The sequence below is a fragment of the Micropterus dolomieu genome, linkage group LG13, assembly GCF_021292245.1.
Source record: "Micropterus dolomieu isolate WLL.071019.BEF.003 ecotype Adirondacks linkage group LG13, ASM2129224v1, whole genome shotgun sequence".
Taxonomy (NCBI): domain Eukaryota; kingdom Metazoa; phylum Chordata; class Actinopteri; order Centrarchiformes; family Centrarchidae; genus Micropterus; species Micropterus dolomieu.
Window position 1 is genome coordinate 17,943,571 of NC_060162.1, and position 19,447 is coordinate 17,963,017.

Here is a 19,447-nt window from a genome sequence, read left to right on the forward strand (position 1 = left end):
ACTGGTGGAAAAGGGATGCTGATGGATGGAAAGTTTATAGAGTTACAAGGAAATGAGTGGATTTCTGTGTTGCACTTTACATATTATATAATGTTTATTAAATTTAAAAAAATGTTACCTCAGGAAATCCATATTATAGAGAACACAAGATAAACCAGCCCTGGTTAAACAGAGTATCATTAGGTGTATTTAAATAACGAGTACATAATAAAAATAACTCCCCCATTATGAGAATTAAAGGAATAGTTTGACATTTTGGTAAATACACTTATGTGCTTTCTTGCCAAGAGTTTTGACAAGAACATTGTTTCCCCTCTCAAGTCTATAGGCCAAATTTTGAGCTATAGCCAGAAATTTATCTTAGCGTAAAGACTGAAAGCAGGGGGAAACTGTTAGCCTGGGTCCATCTGAAGTTAATGTATTCTGACAATCAGGAACTCTAGTGATTAACACCTTATGTCCCTTGCCTCACAACCTCACTGTGACGACAAAACACTCCACAAAGTCACCACACCTGTCTATGAAATAATCTGGCACAAAAAGCCCCTGTAAAACTACAGCGTATCATTTTTACACTTTGGTAAAACAAACGAGACGTAACGTGTTAATGACTATTTTGTTACTATTGGACAGAGCCAGGCTAGCTGTTTTCCCCTGTTTCCAGTCTTGGATGCTGGTGGTAGTTTCACATTAACTGTACTGACACAAGAGTGGTTTTGATCTCCTCATCTAACTCCCACAAGAAAATGAATAAGTGTATATATCCTTCTTTGTACCATCTGACATAAAACTCATTGGAAGGAGATGATTACATGAACAATCTTTTAGCTTTCTTCCTAGTAATATTCAAGCATTCTTGGATATTATACTGTTTTGAGGAAAAAATGGCAGCAAACCTTTTGCTGTTAGTCTTTCTCTTAAATTTTCGATCTCTGTATTTAGCTTTGCTCTTTGATAGAAGAAACTGGAACGTGAGAAAAAGAAATAAAACAGTAAATGAAGAGGGAAGGAGAGGGTGTTGGAGATGAGAGGATGATTGAAGATAGATGGTTGGTAGAGAAGGAAGAAGCAGAGGAAGATGAGAAGGGTGAGAGGGGGAGAATATGAAAGCATGGCAATGAAAAAAGACTGTAATAGCAGGATCCACATTTCTGATTATTAAGAATCTGATTACAGATTCTTCTTCTTTCTCTTTTTTTTTGGCAGGTTAGAAAATTGAGAAGCTGGCATTTTGTATGTCACTACTGCTAATCCACACATGTCCACCCCAACCCACACACGCTCAATTGTTGATTCTCAAAAACGCATTTTTCTCATTCCATGATGACATCTGTTCCACTGCTGCACAGTTTACAATTTTCTGACCTAATAGGCCCTACCAACTGGCCATCAACACATTTAATGTTAACTAGAAATTGACCAATAACAGTTTATTAAGGCTGCTCAAAACTTTGGGCTCAGGTCTGGCCTGAATCCCTCAGATCGATCGATATCTGTACCTCATCACCAGGCCAAGCACGCCATACACACATACAGCCACTGAAAAGCAATCCACAAAATCTTGGTACTATATGAAGCTGTGTCTGCACAGAGTTATAGACTGTTAAAATGTCGTAAAGCAAATGTGTATTATGCATTGTTAGCACATTAACATATAGAATACAAACTGTCAGGGCTTTAGCTGGCATCGCCTATCAAAGTTACATGCACAACTGCACATTTCTGATAATCTGAGGGAAATACTACACAATTATTGCATTTGAAAAGTGCTGAGGCTATTCTCATCTATTTATCACTATGGTTGAAGTGTTTTGAGCCTCACTTGGCTTACTGCATTAAAACCTATACAGATATAGGCTTTGGAAGATGGAATTCCTATTGCTAATACATTTTTTTTATTGGCTGGAGCGCTCAGCAATGTTTACCTCTCTTGAGGCAGTGCTGCTGAAAATTGGTAAGGGAATTGAGTCTTGGTTTGGGAACCGCATTCCTAAAGGTGTGGAATAGTTTACCCTCAGGTTTCAATTCCGAAGTGTCTATCAAGTTTGAAATTAAAATTCACCTGTCTGAGTGTTTTTTTGTTTGTTTGTTTGTTTTTGCTGTTGTTGTGCTAGACGGAACTTTTCGAGTGGTTATTTTCTCATCTCTTAACATCTCATGAACTGGGCGGTAAATCAATCAATGAGAAACTCTTAAATGGAGTCAGACAGGCAATAACGAGACAGATACCCAGAGAGAGACAGACAGACTGAGAAAAGTTTGATACTGTGGCTATGGAGACCTACAGAAAAAGACACTGCCGCCCATCACAGGCATTTCCACTGTTATCAATCATGTTTGGTCAAAAAAAAAAAAAAATACACTAAGGCAATATCTTCCTTCTCCTACTAGGGCAGATAACGGCATACCAGAAAACTCTCCCACCACCGCTGTCATCATCTGTACCTTGGTACCTGCAGCCTTCAAAATAAAAAAAATGACACAAAATGGCACAGCTCTCTTCAGAAATACAAGAAAAGAAAAATGTTATTGGCTTTCTCTGAAAAGTACTTGCAAAACTTCTGCACTATTCCATACAGGGATGCAGTGCGAGGCCATGTCAGCAGGGGGTTGAAGCACAAGTGAACACGTACTGTACCTCCACTGTCTGGTGGGACCAAAGCTGGTGAAGCGAGATAAATATGTGGTCTCTCTCTGTCAATCTTTCCTACAGGAAGTGACAAAAAAGCTGTTAACATTTTTTTTCTCTGCTCTGATTGCATGGGTTCATTTTCATTTCCTTCAGATTTTCTGGGTGTGCGCTGAGTGTTCTGTTAGTTATGCTAATTGTCTCCAGACCTCCCGCCGAGTGCGATCCTTTCCCAGTTGGATGGCTGTGAAGTTGTTTGCCCAAGCAGATGAGTCTGTGTGTGTGCCTCTGTGTGTGTGTGTGTGTGTGTGTTTACAGTGTGCAGCCACAATGTGTCACAAAAGCTTTAGTGATGCTGTGCACGTGCATTTGTGTGCGATTATGTGTGCCGGGGTGCATCAGCACGGATCTTCATGTGCCAGCCACGGTTAGGCGCGCTGTATTCCCAATCCTCAAAACACTGAGTGAAGAAAGGAAGCAGGGCAATGTTTCATCTTAATGCTGTCAAATATTGATTTTTCTCCTTTTCATCCTTTCTGTTTTTGATCCTATTAGTAAAGCAAAACCTGTGGGAAAAGAAAGACACTTTTCACATTTCTTGTTCCCCTGTGGATTATATCCTATGGATTTCAGGGAAAGCAAATGACCATGTCCTGTTACTGAAAAAATAGTTAAAGGAGTAAAATCCTCTCATTTGTCATGCCATCTAAAGCCTATGGCTTTCTGAATTCTCATGTTTAACTCACTGTATGCCACAGTACTTTCTGCTATAATATTAGTAATTAGAAAACAAAGCTAAGCGAGGGATTGCACTGGACACACAAGGAAAAAATAATGTGTACCATTATTCCTTTAGTTTGAATTTCCTGTACTGAGAGAAATGCTGGACTGTCCTTGGGCAGCACACTTACTGTGTAACGTCAAAGTCTGTTATTGTCAATTACTTAGCTTGCACAGCTAATGTCATTAACTGATGCCATTAGCTAACTAAGGGGGTAAAAAAAAAACCTTGCCATTCGTTTCAGTCGCATCTCTCTTAACCTGAAGCTGATGACATTCTCTGCTGACGAAACAAAATGTTTTCCAAAATGTTTTGTCTTTACCACAGACATAACGCAACAAAGGCCCACTTCTGTTTGTATCAAATTAGATGGAAATGAAAGAGCCTTGGGGCTGTGAGGTATTTTCCTGTTTTTATTTGAACTATGGATACTCAGAGCATCTCTCCAAAAAACATAAGATGTGCCAGTTGGATGAAAAGGGTGTATCAGTAGGGGCCTCAACAGCCTCAAATCCATTCAAGCAATTAATTATGTTCATCGCCAAAGGGGCATTTAGTGTTATGAAGTATCCCATAGCATTGCTAAGCTTATCCAAAGGGCTTTTGTTGCCTAGACCCAACCGCACGCAGGATATTAATCTGGGGTATGCAAAGAGGTCCAGTTACAGAAAAATTCCCGAAGCAAAGGTCCGGAACATCATAACGACTAACTTATCATTCAGATTCAACATATCGCCTAGTTGTATCATCATTTGTTTGGACTGTCAAATCAAATAATATTTCAACAATATTTATTGTCAGTTTTAACATCAAACTGGAGGGATAATAAATAATAACTACTCTAATAAATTCTAAATTTAAGTAAACTAAAGGCTGCATTTAAAAAAAAAGTTTTTTAAAATGTGCATCTTAAAATAAAGTGCTTAATTTCAGAAGAAAAAAAAAGAGTGTAGCTTGAAGTGTATGAAGTGTAGTCTAAACCAGTTTTATGATACACTCAACACATCTTGACAAATGAACAGCTTTAATACCTCCTCTTCTCTTTCATTCCCTCTTACATACCACTTCCCTACTTTCTCTTGTTCAGTGAGAAACTTGAGCTGTGGCTTGTCTTGCCAGCTAGGATTGGAGATATATGAGATATTCTGTTTTTCAACTGCCAATGTTAAGTGAAATCTCTTTTGTCTCCTCTCTTCCTCTGTGTATCCAGAGACATTTTATATATTTATTTATCTATAAGGACTTTGGTGTATCTCACTCACGGATTTGACTCGTGGTGCTTATAGGAATGTGCAGATTTGATTGGCTAAGTAGCATCACATGAGACGATTGGAACACATGCCACTTGTCTGTGGCATGTGGACCACTAAACCAGGACCACTAAACCAGTACAGTAAATGCTAGAAAAGCTACACGGGTTAAAATAGAAACACTCCATTACGAAGTAGTAATTCTCAATAATAGATCCGCTGCTGGTCTAGGTCTGGAGAGGACGGCGGCTGGGTCCGCTTATTAGTGAACTCTGATGTAAACCTTGGTCTCTGGTGGTGTCACAGTCCTGTGCATGCCTACCAGCCCTACAATTTGCGTGTGGAAAAGAATAAGAATAGTAAGAGAATTAACTATTGCAAGAAATGCAGAATTGCACAACAAATGCATGAAAACTAAATTTGAACAAAACTGCATAGAAGAATAACTTCTGCTGCTCTCTCAAGGCTGTAACCAATCCTCTCTCACCATCAGGTCCATCGGCTGTATGTTGTTGTATTTATTCAGCAACACTATAACTAACATGACATGGTTAAAGGTGTGGTCAATCCAAAAGATCTGTTTGCTCTGTTGCCTTTTGTAGGAAACGGTAGTAGTCTAGACTTGTGAACTTATGAAACAAAAATCCATGCTCAAATTCTGAAAATATAGCTGGTGTGTCAATAGCTGTATCACAGCTGGTAGTGGAAAATGATAACCATAATCTGTAGTTATAGTAGTTGTTTATTCATAAATACATATTGGGATTTATCTCCCCTTGATATATTTTCATTGTCTTTCTCAATAAAAATCTTCTATTACCCAAACGGTAGTTCAATGGCGAGATAGGAGAGATACTGAAAGTTTTACCCCCCCTATTTTTGCTGATTTTAAAGCTGCACTAACCAATAATCTCATATAAAAATGGATCAAATCACTGTGTGGCATGTGAAAGTTGTCGCTCATAGTGAAAAACAGATAAAAATGATCATCCAAATTTGTAGCACAACTCAATTCTACAGACATTCTTAGCTAACTCTTATTCTAATTGTAGTTGTAGGCCCCTGTTTTGAGAAAACAAAGCTCATAAAAACTGGCTGTATGCAACCAGCTCGATACCACATGGCAGACAGAAAAGGTTAGCGACGAGCTGGTGGAAAAAGTTTAACATCTAGCTAGTTAAAAGCCCATATACTGTATTTCTCTCAGTGGAGACCAAAACAGAGTTAAAGGGAGACTGAATGTTGGATTTACATTCATCCGTAATTCATCAGGTGGACAGAAATATGACTGCAGTGCACACATTAATCCTAATGTTGCTCCATATCTGCTGTATTTTGTCAAAACAACCCTCAAGTAACCCACAATTCAAACAAAGTCAATGACTGCAGCTTTAAACTGCTTTACAGGTTTATATAATGAAAGTGAGAGCTGAAATATGAGTTCCTCAGGAAAAGAATTGGTGCAATTAACGTTTTTTTCTTACTTAAACTAAAAGGACAATCTTAAACTGAGGAGAGTGTGTAAGTAACAATATTTTAGTTAACTTGTGTTTAGATCATGCTTTGGGTTCCAGCAGAGATATTTTACAGTAGCCTCAACACTGTATCAAATTGTCAATTAAAAAATACAGTATACAACAACTTTATTATTAAACCATCCAGTGGAAGCTTCCTTCATACTGACCAGGCTGTCTGACATCTGAACTACTAATAGCTCAGTTCAAAACTTAACCAATTTATTTATTCCAGATCACAGTAAATAGTAGCTTACTGAAGCATACAAAAATCTGGAGTTTACATGACCTTTCACTTTATGACTTATCTCTCTGTGTTATGACCTATATAATGAGAACCATGGCTCCCTGGTGTAGCGTTTCCTTCTGCTGCTCTCTGGAGCCTTGTGTAAAATTCAGTGTCATACAAGGCAAGCCAGGCTACATCTATCACTGGATAAGCATTCGTTCAGTTATAGTTTACAGTAGCCTCAACACTGTATCAAATAGCACATGTTCGCACTGGATTTGACAAATTATTATTAAATGTGTGGAGGGTTGATGCTTTACAGACAAAACATTGTGTTCTTTTCATCTTGATAAACTTTGACTTAGCCTCTGGAAAGTCAAACACTTTGTTTTGTGATGTTTAAGAGACTGACCAAATTTTATCTTCCTGGTCAAGGCCTCCAGAATTTTTTCAGAGTCAGCTTATTTTATAGGCTTCTTCTTTTTTGCTACCCAGAAGCACGCAACCCTGCCAACCTCCTCCCAGCATTAAACCGGCAAGATGCTAAGAGGTAACAAGTAATATCCCGTGAGACTTTGCTCTCCAGGAGGTAGATTTCACAGCCTTAATCTGTGTGCAGGGTCACTCTGGGCTCTTCCTCTCTCCTAACACTGGGATGAGATAGTCTCAAGTTTGTCGGCTTGTTTTGCCAATAGACTGTTAAATCCTCACTGTGTAAACTGAGGTAAAACAGTCCACAGAATGACTTGTCCTGTGAAATCCACTGCAGTCTCTGAAAGGGTACAGATGCATGTCGCAACAGCACTGGTAATAGGAAAACATATTTTTGGTAATCTGGTCTTTTGAAAAACAGGTCTGACCTGTTCCCAGTTTGACGTTCTTAGTTGATTCTTTATTAGTTTATTGATTGTGGTTTTAAAAATTATGAAAAAGTTCTAAGGTAGACGTTCACACTCTAGCAGGGGAAGAGATGTGTTTACAAGCTGGTGCAAACATTGTAAAAACACTACCTCTCAAGTGAAAGAAAATTCATCAAAATAACAAACAGCGCAACTGAAAAGATTAACAGGAACAATTGATTTACTTGGTTTGTTAGAGCCAGGGACAGAGCTGGACTGAAAAACATTTCCTATCTTTGACCAGCCAACCACAACTGGTGCGCAGACACTCAGCAACCTCGATAGCCGATAATACCGCTGAAGTGACTAAAAGTCAAGATATTGTGGAAATAGCATCAAAGTGTAATGAGCTACAGTATGCAGGGCTGATTGTGGCCCTCTGGGGCTCATGTGGAACTTGCTAATGGAGCTCATGAACTCTTTAAATTCAAGAATCACCCACCAAATATACACTTTCCACTGTTTGTAAAACTGGTGTACAGCATTCAGGTTTTGACCCTATCTGGACAGATGATCTTATCATCTAAAAAAATGGCACATAACATTTGTACATTAGCAAAACACTGCATTCTTTGTGATCTCTGCTTTTCCCATATTTTATGTATAATTACTGAAGTCTGCCTATTCAAGAGTGCAATGCTGCTCCAGTTTCTTCTTCAATGAATATTATAAAATTAAATAACCCAGCCTGGTATCCTAGAAATTAACTTCATATTAGACCTTACAGTTTGCCAACATTCAGTTCTAATGCAGGAAGTAGTGTATTGTTTATATAGTGAGGGTGCGAGTAAGGGCGTGGATGGGCATGAAGGCTAACGTATATCATGAGACCAGGGCTGCACGATTTTGTGGACAATATTGCGATTTGCAATTGTGATTCGATTATAATGAAACAAATGGTACTCTGAGTCTACTTGCTTAATTATCAAGGAAAATGCACAAAATACATTTGGAAATGTGTATTTCTCAACTTGAACAAAGTTAGACAATAAACAATATATATAATCATAACTAGTAAAACAGATGTAAAACAGAACAAGGGGAGCATGTTGCTCTATGGAGGAGGCGGTTAGAAGGAGAAAATATTGGCACACTGGCATCGTGACTCTACATCTGTCCACTGCAAAGTCTCTATCCACAACCTGGTGCATGAACTGCACATGAGTGTATTAAATAAAAAGTATAATGTTTAATTAATGGTATACTGTTAGTATAACAATAATATATTAAATACTACATTCATTATAATTTCATTTAATAGTATACTATTTTACTATTAGTTGAATATTCAATCCAGTTACAGCTTCATTTCTGTGGGTTGCTTTTATTTATTTAATCTACATCTGTCTCTAATTTGTTAATATAAGTACTAACTTGTCAATAACCATATTGTTCAAAATTTGAAAGTTTGCTGTAGCATGTCAAACTTTTTTTAATTTCCCGCCCCATCCAGGCTGTGATTGGTCGGTTGACAAAAAGTGACTGACAAGCACGTCTGATTTGTGAAAAGTTGAACAACAAAAGGCACCAACACAGCTAACTTCAGATAGCCAGCGAGCCAAACTCCAACCTTCCTTATATTCTCCCTGTTTTCTTCTGTCTTCCGCTTCAGCTGCTGCCGACATCGCTCTGTCTCTGTCACAGAGCGACCGGAGCACTGGCATTTCTCTCTGTGCTCCGGTGACGAGTCCGGCTATGTTTTCAACGATTAGCGACGGGGTGGGGAGGGGGTTATAGTAGGTTGTTGTCTTAAAAGTTACTCTCATACTGCTCATAAGTTATTTTTCTCATTACACTTAGGCTTATCTGTTTTTAGGAGCACATGCAAGAGCATGCGGTGTGGGTGGATATAATGAGCAGACTGCAGCACACACAGAAAAGACTGTAACCCACACTTTTTCTGTTTTATTGAATCGCACACTTTTTGCAGTTATGTAATCGCACATGATGACATCGCGATTACGATTGCAATTGCAATTAGATTAATCGTGCAGCCCAACATGAGACTTCACACATGTGACAGCACTCACAATCACATGACGGAAGTCAGTAACAAATTATTTTGTTACTGACTATTTAACTTAAAACTCAAAATAACTGCCCATTTATTTGGTTTCACATGGTGCTCAAACGCCATTCTACTGTGTGGAAGTCCTGGGTTTGACCCCAGACTCACACAGTGGGTCCCACATTATGGTTATTCATTCCCACCTCAGCTTACACTGGAAGTGTTTCCGGAGCGTTTCAGTGTTTAGCCTGCCCACGTTGTTGACTTATTGTTTATTTGTCATTTTGTGCGCTTCTGCTCTTTTTTTTCCCGTTCCCTGCAGGGCTACATATTCCCCAAGGATCATTTCAGAATAAAAGCGTTTTGCCTGCCTGATTTTGCTGACTTGTTCAGCTTTTGTTGATTTGTTCAGTGGTCCTTGATTTTTGTGCTTATACCATGGTTCTGTCTATCTGCACAGGGTATTTTATTTTGAAAATTGACCGGATTCTCAATACTTCTGGGATGCACTGCGGCGCTTCTGGTATGAGCACAAGCATTGACTGGAATGGCAGCGATTAGCTCCAGCAGCTGCGGTGCAGCCGTAACGCAGCACACATGCCGCCTGTGTGAGTCAGGCAAGACCCATCCATCCATATATCCATCGCTATTTATAATACGTCACAATGCTTCCTCCTCCTTTGCTACTGTCGTAAGGCCACTAGAGGTCGCTGCCATAGTTAATGTAAGAATGGGTCGTAATAATGTGCTGAACAAACGACCTATTTATCATTTTTCTGGGGAGGACAGTCTGTGAATGTCTCTGGCTACTGTGATTTAGGTTAGTTAGGTTTCTGTGTGTGTTTGGTTGGGTGTGTGTGCGTGCGTGAGTGAGTGAGAGAGAGACAGCTATTATTAAATTAAGGCTAAATGCGTTTTGGTTTTGTAACTTTTCAACTTTCCATCCCAATCCACTCTGGCCGGGCCCACACACATAAAAAAGAACAGGCAAACTCCGAGTGGGAATCCTCCCACTCTTGCACTGGCATTCAAGTACTTTTCGGAACAAGTTATGAAAACTAAGCAGTATGCAGACAAGATAATTATATACATATATATCAATATTTTATTTCACTTACTATCCAACATGACTTTGTTAATAATATATAAATAAAATGCTTTACAAATCAGTAATAATCAAGTATTTCTCAAAAGATACTTATAATAAAAATAAAATTTTATAATGAATAAATAATTCATTTGGGTTGCCACATTTTGAGCCTAAATTTAAGAGAAGGCTCCCTCTGGTTGGTGCGGTATTAATAAAGTCATAAAGTTGTTAACAAGTTTTGCAACTTTTAGAAGTTTGCCTAACTGTGAAGTGGTAACCAGGTAATTTTTCACCCCTGAAACTTTTCAATCTGACTAAGAGATGACAATCCTCCATTCTGCCTGTATCACATTCTATAGCATGCCAGGCTATGTGGAGTAATTCCAAATGTCCTGATGGCCAGTCTGACAGTATGTGAGCATGTCTAGGTATCCTCTACAGTATAAGCCTGTCAGTGTGCGTGTCTCATAGAGACAACCTAGAACCTCTCGGTGAAAGCAATCAGATGGCTGGAGAGTTATAATATCCTCTGAGACGCTGCACACCAGGTGGTTGACTGACAGGATAGAATCTGTCTTTTTTCCCCCTCCTCTCCACTTTCACCTGCAAACATTAAGAGCCTGACCAGATTCAGTGAGCTATGCATCAATCTTTGGCTTGCCTGTATATTTGTGGTGGAAAGAGCCACTTGCCTTTTTTTGTAACAATTTTTTCTTTTTTCATACAGATTTTTTTTTGTTTTCCCAACAACTTCACTCCATTTGGTTATAATAGAAGATTGATGACTCTCACATCTGTCTGTCAAATATGAAGCTACAGACAGGAGAGCTTAGCTTAAAGACTGAAAACAGGAGGTTAACCCGGCTCTGTACAAATGTAAAAAAAAAAAAGAAAGAAAAAAGATTCCACCCATCAGCACATTTAAAGTTTCCTAATTAAGACGCTGTATCTTGTTTTTTTATTCCATACAAAAACTAAAGTGTAAAAAGAGTAACAGTTTACTGTTTTTTGCGGGGGTCAAGACTAGGCCTATATCTTGGTTGAGTGCAGAGAATTCCTTCTGTCTTGTTGTGAAAGCAACAGCAAAGAACATGCTTAGTGGTTATTGAAAAGTAATTTCAGACACAGTTTTGGCTACTCTATCCCCCTGCAAATAAGTGTTTAGATAATATGGCTAAACTGGCCATTTATTTTGAATCTATCAGATACTGCTCTTGTTGCTAATGGACCCAGGTTTTTCGAGGCCACCACATTCACAGATCTCAGCAATGACAATTTTTCAATAAATGTTATCAAATGGAAGGATAGACAAAAACTACAAAAGTAAAACAGGTAGTTTCCATTGAATACAGTAGAGTACAGTATTTCTCCATCATGCAGACATAAATGTGGTGTCAGACAATGACTAAGATATCTGTCTTCTAGTGGTCATAGCCAAGTGAGAAAATGTGTTACATACACCTTTGATCGGTAGGTAAACTGTGAGGATGAAAACACATGATTTAGTTATTCCAACATTTCACAGCTTTGCATGACACATGATGCAAAAACACCCAAAAATCCACAATCTCACAGGCAAATAATAAACCTGAGCCCCTCAAAATAACAACAGGCAACCTCACTCAAAACACACATTCACCAACAAACAAGTTTTCCCAAGTGCAGAACTGCTCACATTTAGCGAAAAAGGTGCACTTGCTCTTTTTCTGGGTTGTGTCTGCAGCCTGTTGTTATTCCTGGTGCTCTGCAGTGCCATACTCAAACACTGCATCCCATTTAAGTGCTGCTATGCCACCCAAACCCACACACTCTCTAGGCAACTGTCACAGTTCATTCATGTTAATATTACAAGTCATTTTGTATTCTGCCACAGCAGCTTACAGCTAATTATATGTCTCATAAATCATATATGTCCTCTTGGCTGAAAGGAAATAATTAGCATTTCATTTACTGTTCCTCACCTAATAAAATCACTTTACAAAGTTGATGCATTTACAGGGTCTCCCATTATGTGTCCATCGCCTTCCATACCCATAATTCTTGTTCAGCTTTATGAACACCAGTGCTCATTTACATTAGCATAGGTTTGTCATGGGGTCTTACCTGTGCACAGGAGAAGCGCGGTGAGTCCCACTCGCCGGAGCGGCCCCGTGTCTCGCCGTGGACTCATGTTTATTCTGGGGAAGCCGCTGGATGACTCCCTCAGCAGAAAGCCGCACAACTCTGCACGCAATTTATCCTCTCTGAGCAGTTCTCCATTTAAAACAAAACAGTTGTATTCCGTGCGACACCACCTGCCATCACAGACACGAATGCACGGTAAGTATCACCTACCACACGCAGTAACAGAGTAGCCTAGGCTATAGGCAAACAAGGGAAAGAGAAGTCCACATGTGTCGTTTTTACTCCAAAAAAATTGTTAATTTATAAAGCAAGTGTAATGAATCAACTTCTCGCATTAATGCTGAGCTAATTTATGAGGATAAAACAGATGCTGAACAAACCGTCTGTCACCAATGTCACCAATCACACCTTACAACACCAAAGATTTTTCACATTTGACACATTTGTGCTGAACGTGTCAGGATTTATTCTCTCTCTCTCTCTCTCTCTCTTTCTCTCTCTCTCTCTCTCTCTGGGCAAACACTCGTAAAACAACCACTATGCGACAAAAAGCAACAGAAACGTCTTTAAATGGAAATAAGAGTTAAGTCTGTGAAACTGATGCATTTGTTTTTTTTTGTTGTTGTTTTGTTTTTGCTCCTTACCATTTGTCTTACTGCACAAGAACACGGCGCCGCGGTCTCATCCAACACTGACATGTGACATTAAAATGCACCCGTCTCTTCTCGTCAGGCTGCAATAATTTCATCAGCGATAAGAGCAAAAAAAGTCCTCAACAACCTCTGTTTTCCAAAGAGATCTCATGACACGCTCAGCTATTTCATTTTCCTCTTCTTCTTTTTCATGTAGTGCAGCGGTCCAATACACCTAGACGCGGCGAGTGACTTGCAAGTAGTCAACACGCGATATCTCGCAATAATAATAGTCCTCCAACTTTCCACGCGACGAAGAAGCGTGTACAGATCACTGGCGGCAGTGAAGTGGATCCCGGGCTGTTGGCGCTGCACCCTGTGGGCTGTGGACCGGAGAGTGCTGGTGCAGAAACTGAGGGGGAGGAATGGGACGCGCTCCCCGGGCTGGATTGGCAAATTAGAGGGTCTGAGGGCGTCACGTCAGCAAGTATTGTGCCGTCCAATTCCTGGCTCATATCACATGGAGATTGCGCTTTTTTTTGGTTTTGTCCCAAAACCGTTGGAAAAAAAGAAAGTTGATTGGAGTCTCAGCATCTCACAATGGAATATGTTTAATTACATTTTCGCTTGAATAGGCTGGGATTATAGGAAAACGATAATCACAAATGAAACAGTAAAAACACTGCAGATATGCGTCTTTATCAGGTGTAGTCATATATCTTGTCATATAGGCTACACATATAGGAAACAGAAATCTGAGGTTTAAAATAGATTGGAAGATCGTTGTGATTAAATGGCTCAGTAGTCAGGTTAAAGTGGTTAACAATGACACAAAACGGCGCACAATAGAATTTAATTTTAACACTCCCATAACCTGGAGGGATCATTAGTGTCCACTCAGTGAGGAGAGGAATAGAGTAGTGCAACCTGTTGTGCCAAGGGTCGTTCGTGAGAAGCAACACTGCCCCCTACAGGGCACCTTTGACTGCACGCTGCTCCCTGAGCTTCCTGACTCATACCTCAGAATTGAAAAGGTGCTGCATGAATGTTTTCTTCAGCTTAACAGCAGACTGAACATGTAGGATGTAAGGAGCAATCACCCCTTACTTGGCATCAAGAGCTATTTATACCACTGTCTATCAAATATATATGCTGGGGTAAACAAAAACAAACACCTCTAAAATGAATGTCTCTTTGTTAGGTTTATTGAAATCTTTCAACAGTTTCTCAAAAGTAAAGGAAAATATTTAACAGGAAAAAACACACAATAATCCTCACTTTTTACAGTATACTGTAAATGTACTAATATATATATATATATATATACATGGATCTCCAGCAATTTAGTATTGCACTTCCATAAAGTTGGAGGACTCACCAAAGACAGATTGTATAAGTAACAGTGAAAAAGTGAAGCAACAGAGGTCAAGATATCCTGACTTTTATCTCCAGTATTTGACAGTGGATCCTACTAATTCCATAACCCTCCCTGCCTGCTAAAGGCCCACTGCTTTCAAACCCTACACCTCCAGCTTTATAATTTATTCCATTCATCCAGCCGTCCATCTATCCCTGCTGTAGAGAACAAGGGAACCCAGCTGGTTTTGCTTCCTCTGGAGTCTGCCCCCTGCTGGGTGAAAGGCCCAACCTGCCAGTGTATGCGCTCACTATTCCCCAATAGAAGAGTGAACATGCCGTAATGGGACATAAAAAACAGTGATGGGTTGCAAGGCAGCCAGAGGAGCCACCCTGCAGCTGAGGCCTCTCCACAACAGTGCTAAACACCAATTACAGGCCATCAGCAGAGAAGTGGAGGGACCCTGTGGGTTTGGAAGAGAGGAGCTTGCTCCTCCATCGTCTCCTCCACTTCCTGCTGTCTGCTCCACCAGCACCATTCACGTACAATGAGAATGTAAAGGAGAAATAAAAATTCAGAATTTACGTTATGTGAATTTCTGTTTTATATACAGTTCTGACTTCCATGATGACAACAGACTTCAGCTGCTTTCTGGATCTCGGCCTGTCACATTTCCCTCAAGCACAAAATCCAAACACATAATTATCATGTTTCCAGCATGTTATTTATGGAGCCCAATATGTGTCCTGCGGTATGTTATTAGTAAAGAGTTGACGTCTGGATAATGCTAAATGGATGCTTTAAGTGACAGGTGGTTAATAACATTCATGTTAAGACAGTAGCAATCAAAACAGTGTCACCAGCTGAAAACACATTTCTTTAAACAGTTTCTTACATCAGCATCTCATTATGCTATCAACCTCTACTTCTGCCCACTTTAATTCTCTTAAAAATGCTTTTCCCCCTTTACTTCCATTTCTTTTCACATAGCTTCTCTCTTAATTGTTCATTTTATAGTATAGAAATAGTCTGAGGACACCGTGGCTCCGACCTTTACAATCCTCTCCGGCTGCTTGTAATGTTGGCAATCTAAGAATTTAAGTTTATTGCTGTCAGTGTAAGTTCAACTGATGAGAACAGCTGCATGACTAAAATACAAAATGTTAAATGTCTGTCTTCAGCAACAGTGAACAAGCATATTATCAAATGTTTTCTCCTTCTCCTTTGAAATCAGGAAGATACTTAATATTTTGCAAATATCCAGGACCCTTTTTACCCATTTTATTAATTTTTTCAAAAGTCATTTTTAATTTCCCTGCATTGTTTGTCCAGTTCAGATTTCACCTACAGTATTGCAGTAAAAGACATGAACATACTGTACACACTGTCTTAGAAGCTACAAAGGATTTCCCAGGACTGAAGTCATTCTGTAGCCTGTTTCACCTAATAGTTCAGCACTGTAAGTGTTTAATAAGCTACTGATGAAAGAGGCAAAAATAGACTTAAAACAGATTATCTGATAGCAGTGATAGAGGAGGGGAAAAATTCTGAGTGACGCTGCACAGAGTCAGACACACATCCATGCTGTGAAGTCTTCGTCTCCCTCCTGGTGCGCAGAGTCCCGGGGGAAGTCACTTGTTGGGTCTGAGCGTCTCCTGCTTTCGTTCTGGGACGGGTTGTTGCAGCTGCGTGCTTCTCGGCTGCCGCTCTCGCTCCCTTAATTGCATATGGGGCAGAGCCCTTTAGATTGTGATGTTCAGTGTCATGCAAGAGGCACAGCCGGAGAGCTGGACTGGTGTCATAAGTGACTTTCCAACAGTAGAGTCACGCATGGAAGATCAAAGTCAAGAGTTACATACGTGGTTATAAGTGCAGCAATGAGTCTTTGGTTCATGCTAACTAATTCACACACACACAGTCTGGATTCAAGTATTTTCTTCCTTCAAACAGGCTGCAGAGGGCAAGCTGATGTCTTCTCTCTCAGACGCTGCAGTTTTGCATTTGTACGGGCTTTGCATGGAAACCTAATATCACAACTAACAAGAACCCTTTACTGAGCCACTACCGTGTCATTTTAGTCTCCAATAATATACTTTCAGGTTTGTGTTAAACATTTAAAGCTTCACCAATAAATAAAAAACAAACAGATCTTAGATTTAAAGCAACTATAACCAATATTCTTATAAAAACAATGGATCAGGTGACTGTGGGTAATGTGAAAGGGGACGCTCGTTGTGATAAACCCATAGAGGATTATCACCCCAACTCTGCTGTTTTGCTCAGCTCCACGGAGCCCTTCTGCGCCTTTTATGTCACCGTTTTGGCTCTGTAGCGCCATTTTTGGCTGCAGCTGTTTTCAGTGGATAAGCTCTAAGAACACACTATACTACCTGCTCAGCATCAAACGACACAGTCTCCGTGCACTGGGTGCCTGGTGTTGCCCCTTTGCTCATTCATTGCTCTCTAAGTCCAGGAAAACTGCAAATAAATTCAAATGTTCTCTCAGGTTTGTGACCAAAAGAAAGTGGCTTTGATCGGCATTGTACACAGACTGGCCAAAGCTGTTTAAATCTTTGCACAACTCTAGACATCATCCCCTGCAGCTGGACTAGAGCATCATGTGGTAAACTAAAGTTTTAACAAAAGTCCTTTGGCATGCTTGTTTCTGATTTACATTTTTGCAAGTTAAGCCTGGCCAGTGTGGTTCTTCAGTGTGCTCCCATCGCTCCTCCATCTAGCGTGCAAACCTCAGTTCGCAGTGAGAATAGAAGCGTTTGCTTGCAGCCCCATATTTGACAGCATTCAATAACATACCATCTGTCTTCCATATACTGTTGGCATTTCAAGTAAAGAGACTGTGCACTGAGATCTTTTCGTTAACAGCTGATGTGGTATTTCCTCGGTTGACGTTCACTAAGTGATGTTGTCAGATAACCTTGTCTGGTCATTTATGCAGCTGTGGGACGAACAGAAGAATCTTCACCAGCAGCACGTGGTTATGTGGAAGGAATTCTTAAATGAGTGTGAAGTATTGATCACATTCTATAGGTCTTTATAAATGTTAAATTGAGCAGGAGACCCAGCTGCGGTGTTAAGTTTTTACAACAAAAGATTTCACAGTTAAACAGTTTTCTTCATAATGCAATCGTTGTTGATCTCACCTATGCAACGAGTAAAAGAGAGAGCAGAGGAATGAGTCAGTAGACACAACATTGACATTATTAAATCTTTTCCCCCATCCCATGTCTCCCTCATACACACACACACATAGACACGTGTTATTTAAGGCTCAGATAATGACCTGATTACAGATTTAAAAAGAAAATTGTTTTATGCCCTTTCCGCAGCAGGAGCAACACAAACAAAACAATATCATAATGTGCTGATGAATGAGAGTAGAAAGGCAGACGCACAATGACAACAATATGTTATGAATAAAAGATCAGGTGCTGCTGTGAAATACGTCTTCCTTCACAATGTGATACACCTTTAAGATATTCCTAAGCGCACATGAAGGACCTATGAGGTCAGACACTGAAGTCTACTGAGAAACAGGGACAGCTGGAGAGGACCATTAATGATGATAACATGTTGTCATGCTCACTGAACACCACTGCCAGTACTCTGTTTTCCGAAGGATACGGTGTTTGACTTGGCAGAAAGAATCCTGCATATCGTGGCTGAACATCCTACTGTGAAAAACATCATACTGCACATCGGGGCCAATGATGTTGTGAAGCAACAGTCTGAAGTGTTGAAAGAGGACTTTAATAATCTGTTGAACACGGTCAGCTCTTTGAATGCTGAGGTGTTTATCAGTGGCCCTATACCGCCAATCCGAAGAGGAGCTGAGAGATTCAGCGGACTGATGGCATTGAACACATGGCTCTCAACGGCATGTACTGTCCATTCAGTGCATTTCATTGAAAACTTTTACTTTCTGTGGGACCGCAGACATCTTTTTAAGGCAGATGGACTTCGCCTTAACAAGTCAGGAGTACAATTGTTCAGCTCCAACCTGTTTTACTTTCTGCGTCACTCATCTGTTCCATCTGCCAAGGACAAGAGACAAGAGGAATCAAAACAAGAAGAAGACACATGCACGCCAGAAACCTTGAAGGAGAGCCACCCAGCCACCAAGAGAGCTCTGATCACGGGAGACAACTGAGCCAAGAGGAAGAGCCCCCACCTCCCTCACTGAAAACCAACAGTGAGGATTCACCATCTTTACCCCCCCAATCCCCATCCAGGTCACCCTTATCTCCAGACACCCTTTCTCCCCTCTCCCCCCTCTTGGACTTCACTGATCACATGGAAGACCTGGTTAGAGCTGGGACCAAATTTACTCCTCGCACCTTCCCTCGCTGCACTCCCATTTTCTCTACCATAAACAGCCCTCACTGTCCACCTCCACCACTGGTTCTAAGTCCTCCAGGTTTGACACATCTGTCAAAAGTACAGCGCCCAACCCGTCCTCCCGCTCCACAATGGCAAAAAAAGCCCAATAAGCTCTGTCTGATATGTGCTGGGTCCAGGCTACAAGGAAAATAGCACTCACGACTCTTCCCAGGACAAGCCGGGGCCCAATGTGCTGGTAGTCTTCTCCATCCCTGTCTTGATAGGTAACAGAAAAAGCATGGTGAATGTGTTAAGAAACAGGAAGCACTCAACATATCCTGCAAATTTAGTATTAATTCCTCATCAGCCGCAGCCTGTCGAAAAAAGTGGGCCAGATAATGTTTTTAACACACTAAAATTAGCTTTGTTAAATGTTAGGTCTTTGGCAGGAAAAACATTTTTAATCAATGATTTTATAATAACTCACAATCTTAGTTTCATGTTTTTAACTGAAACTTGGTTGGACCAAGATAACAGTGCAGCTGTCCTTATCGAGTCTACCCCTCCCAACTTCAGTTTTATGAGTGAAGCTAGAG

General features: G+C 40.2%; 1 protein-coding gene across 1 annotated transcript in view; it reads right to left on the reverse strand.

Annotated features, from left to right (window-relative positions):
- The window catches only part of LOC123982234 (transmembrane protein 132C-like), a 217,197-nt gene extending 203,988 nt beyond the window's left edge, over window positions 1-13,209 (reverse strand). The window contains exons 1-2 of the mRNA XM_046067658.1: window positions 13,181-13,209; window positions 12,504-12,694 (exon numbers count right to left, since the gene is read on the reverse strand). Coding sequence (XP_045923614.1) covers window positions 12,504-12,694; window positions 13,181-13,209 — 220 coding nt within the window. The remainder of the gene's footprint in view (window positions 1-12,503; window positions 12,695-13,180) is intronic.
- Between the last annotated feature and the right edge of the window lie 6,238 nt (window positions 13,210-19,447).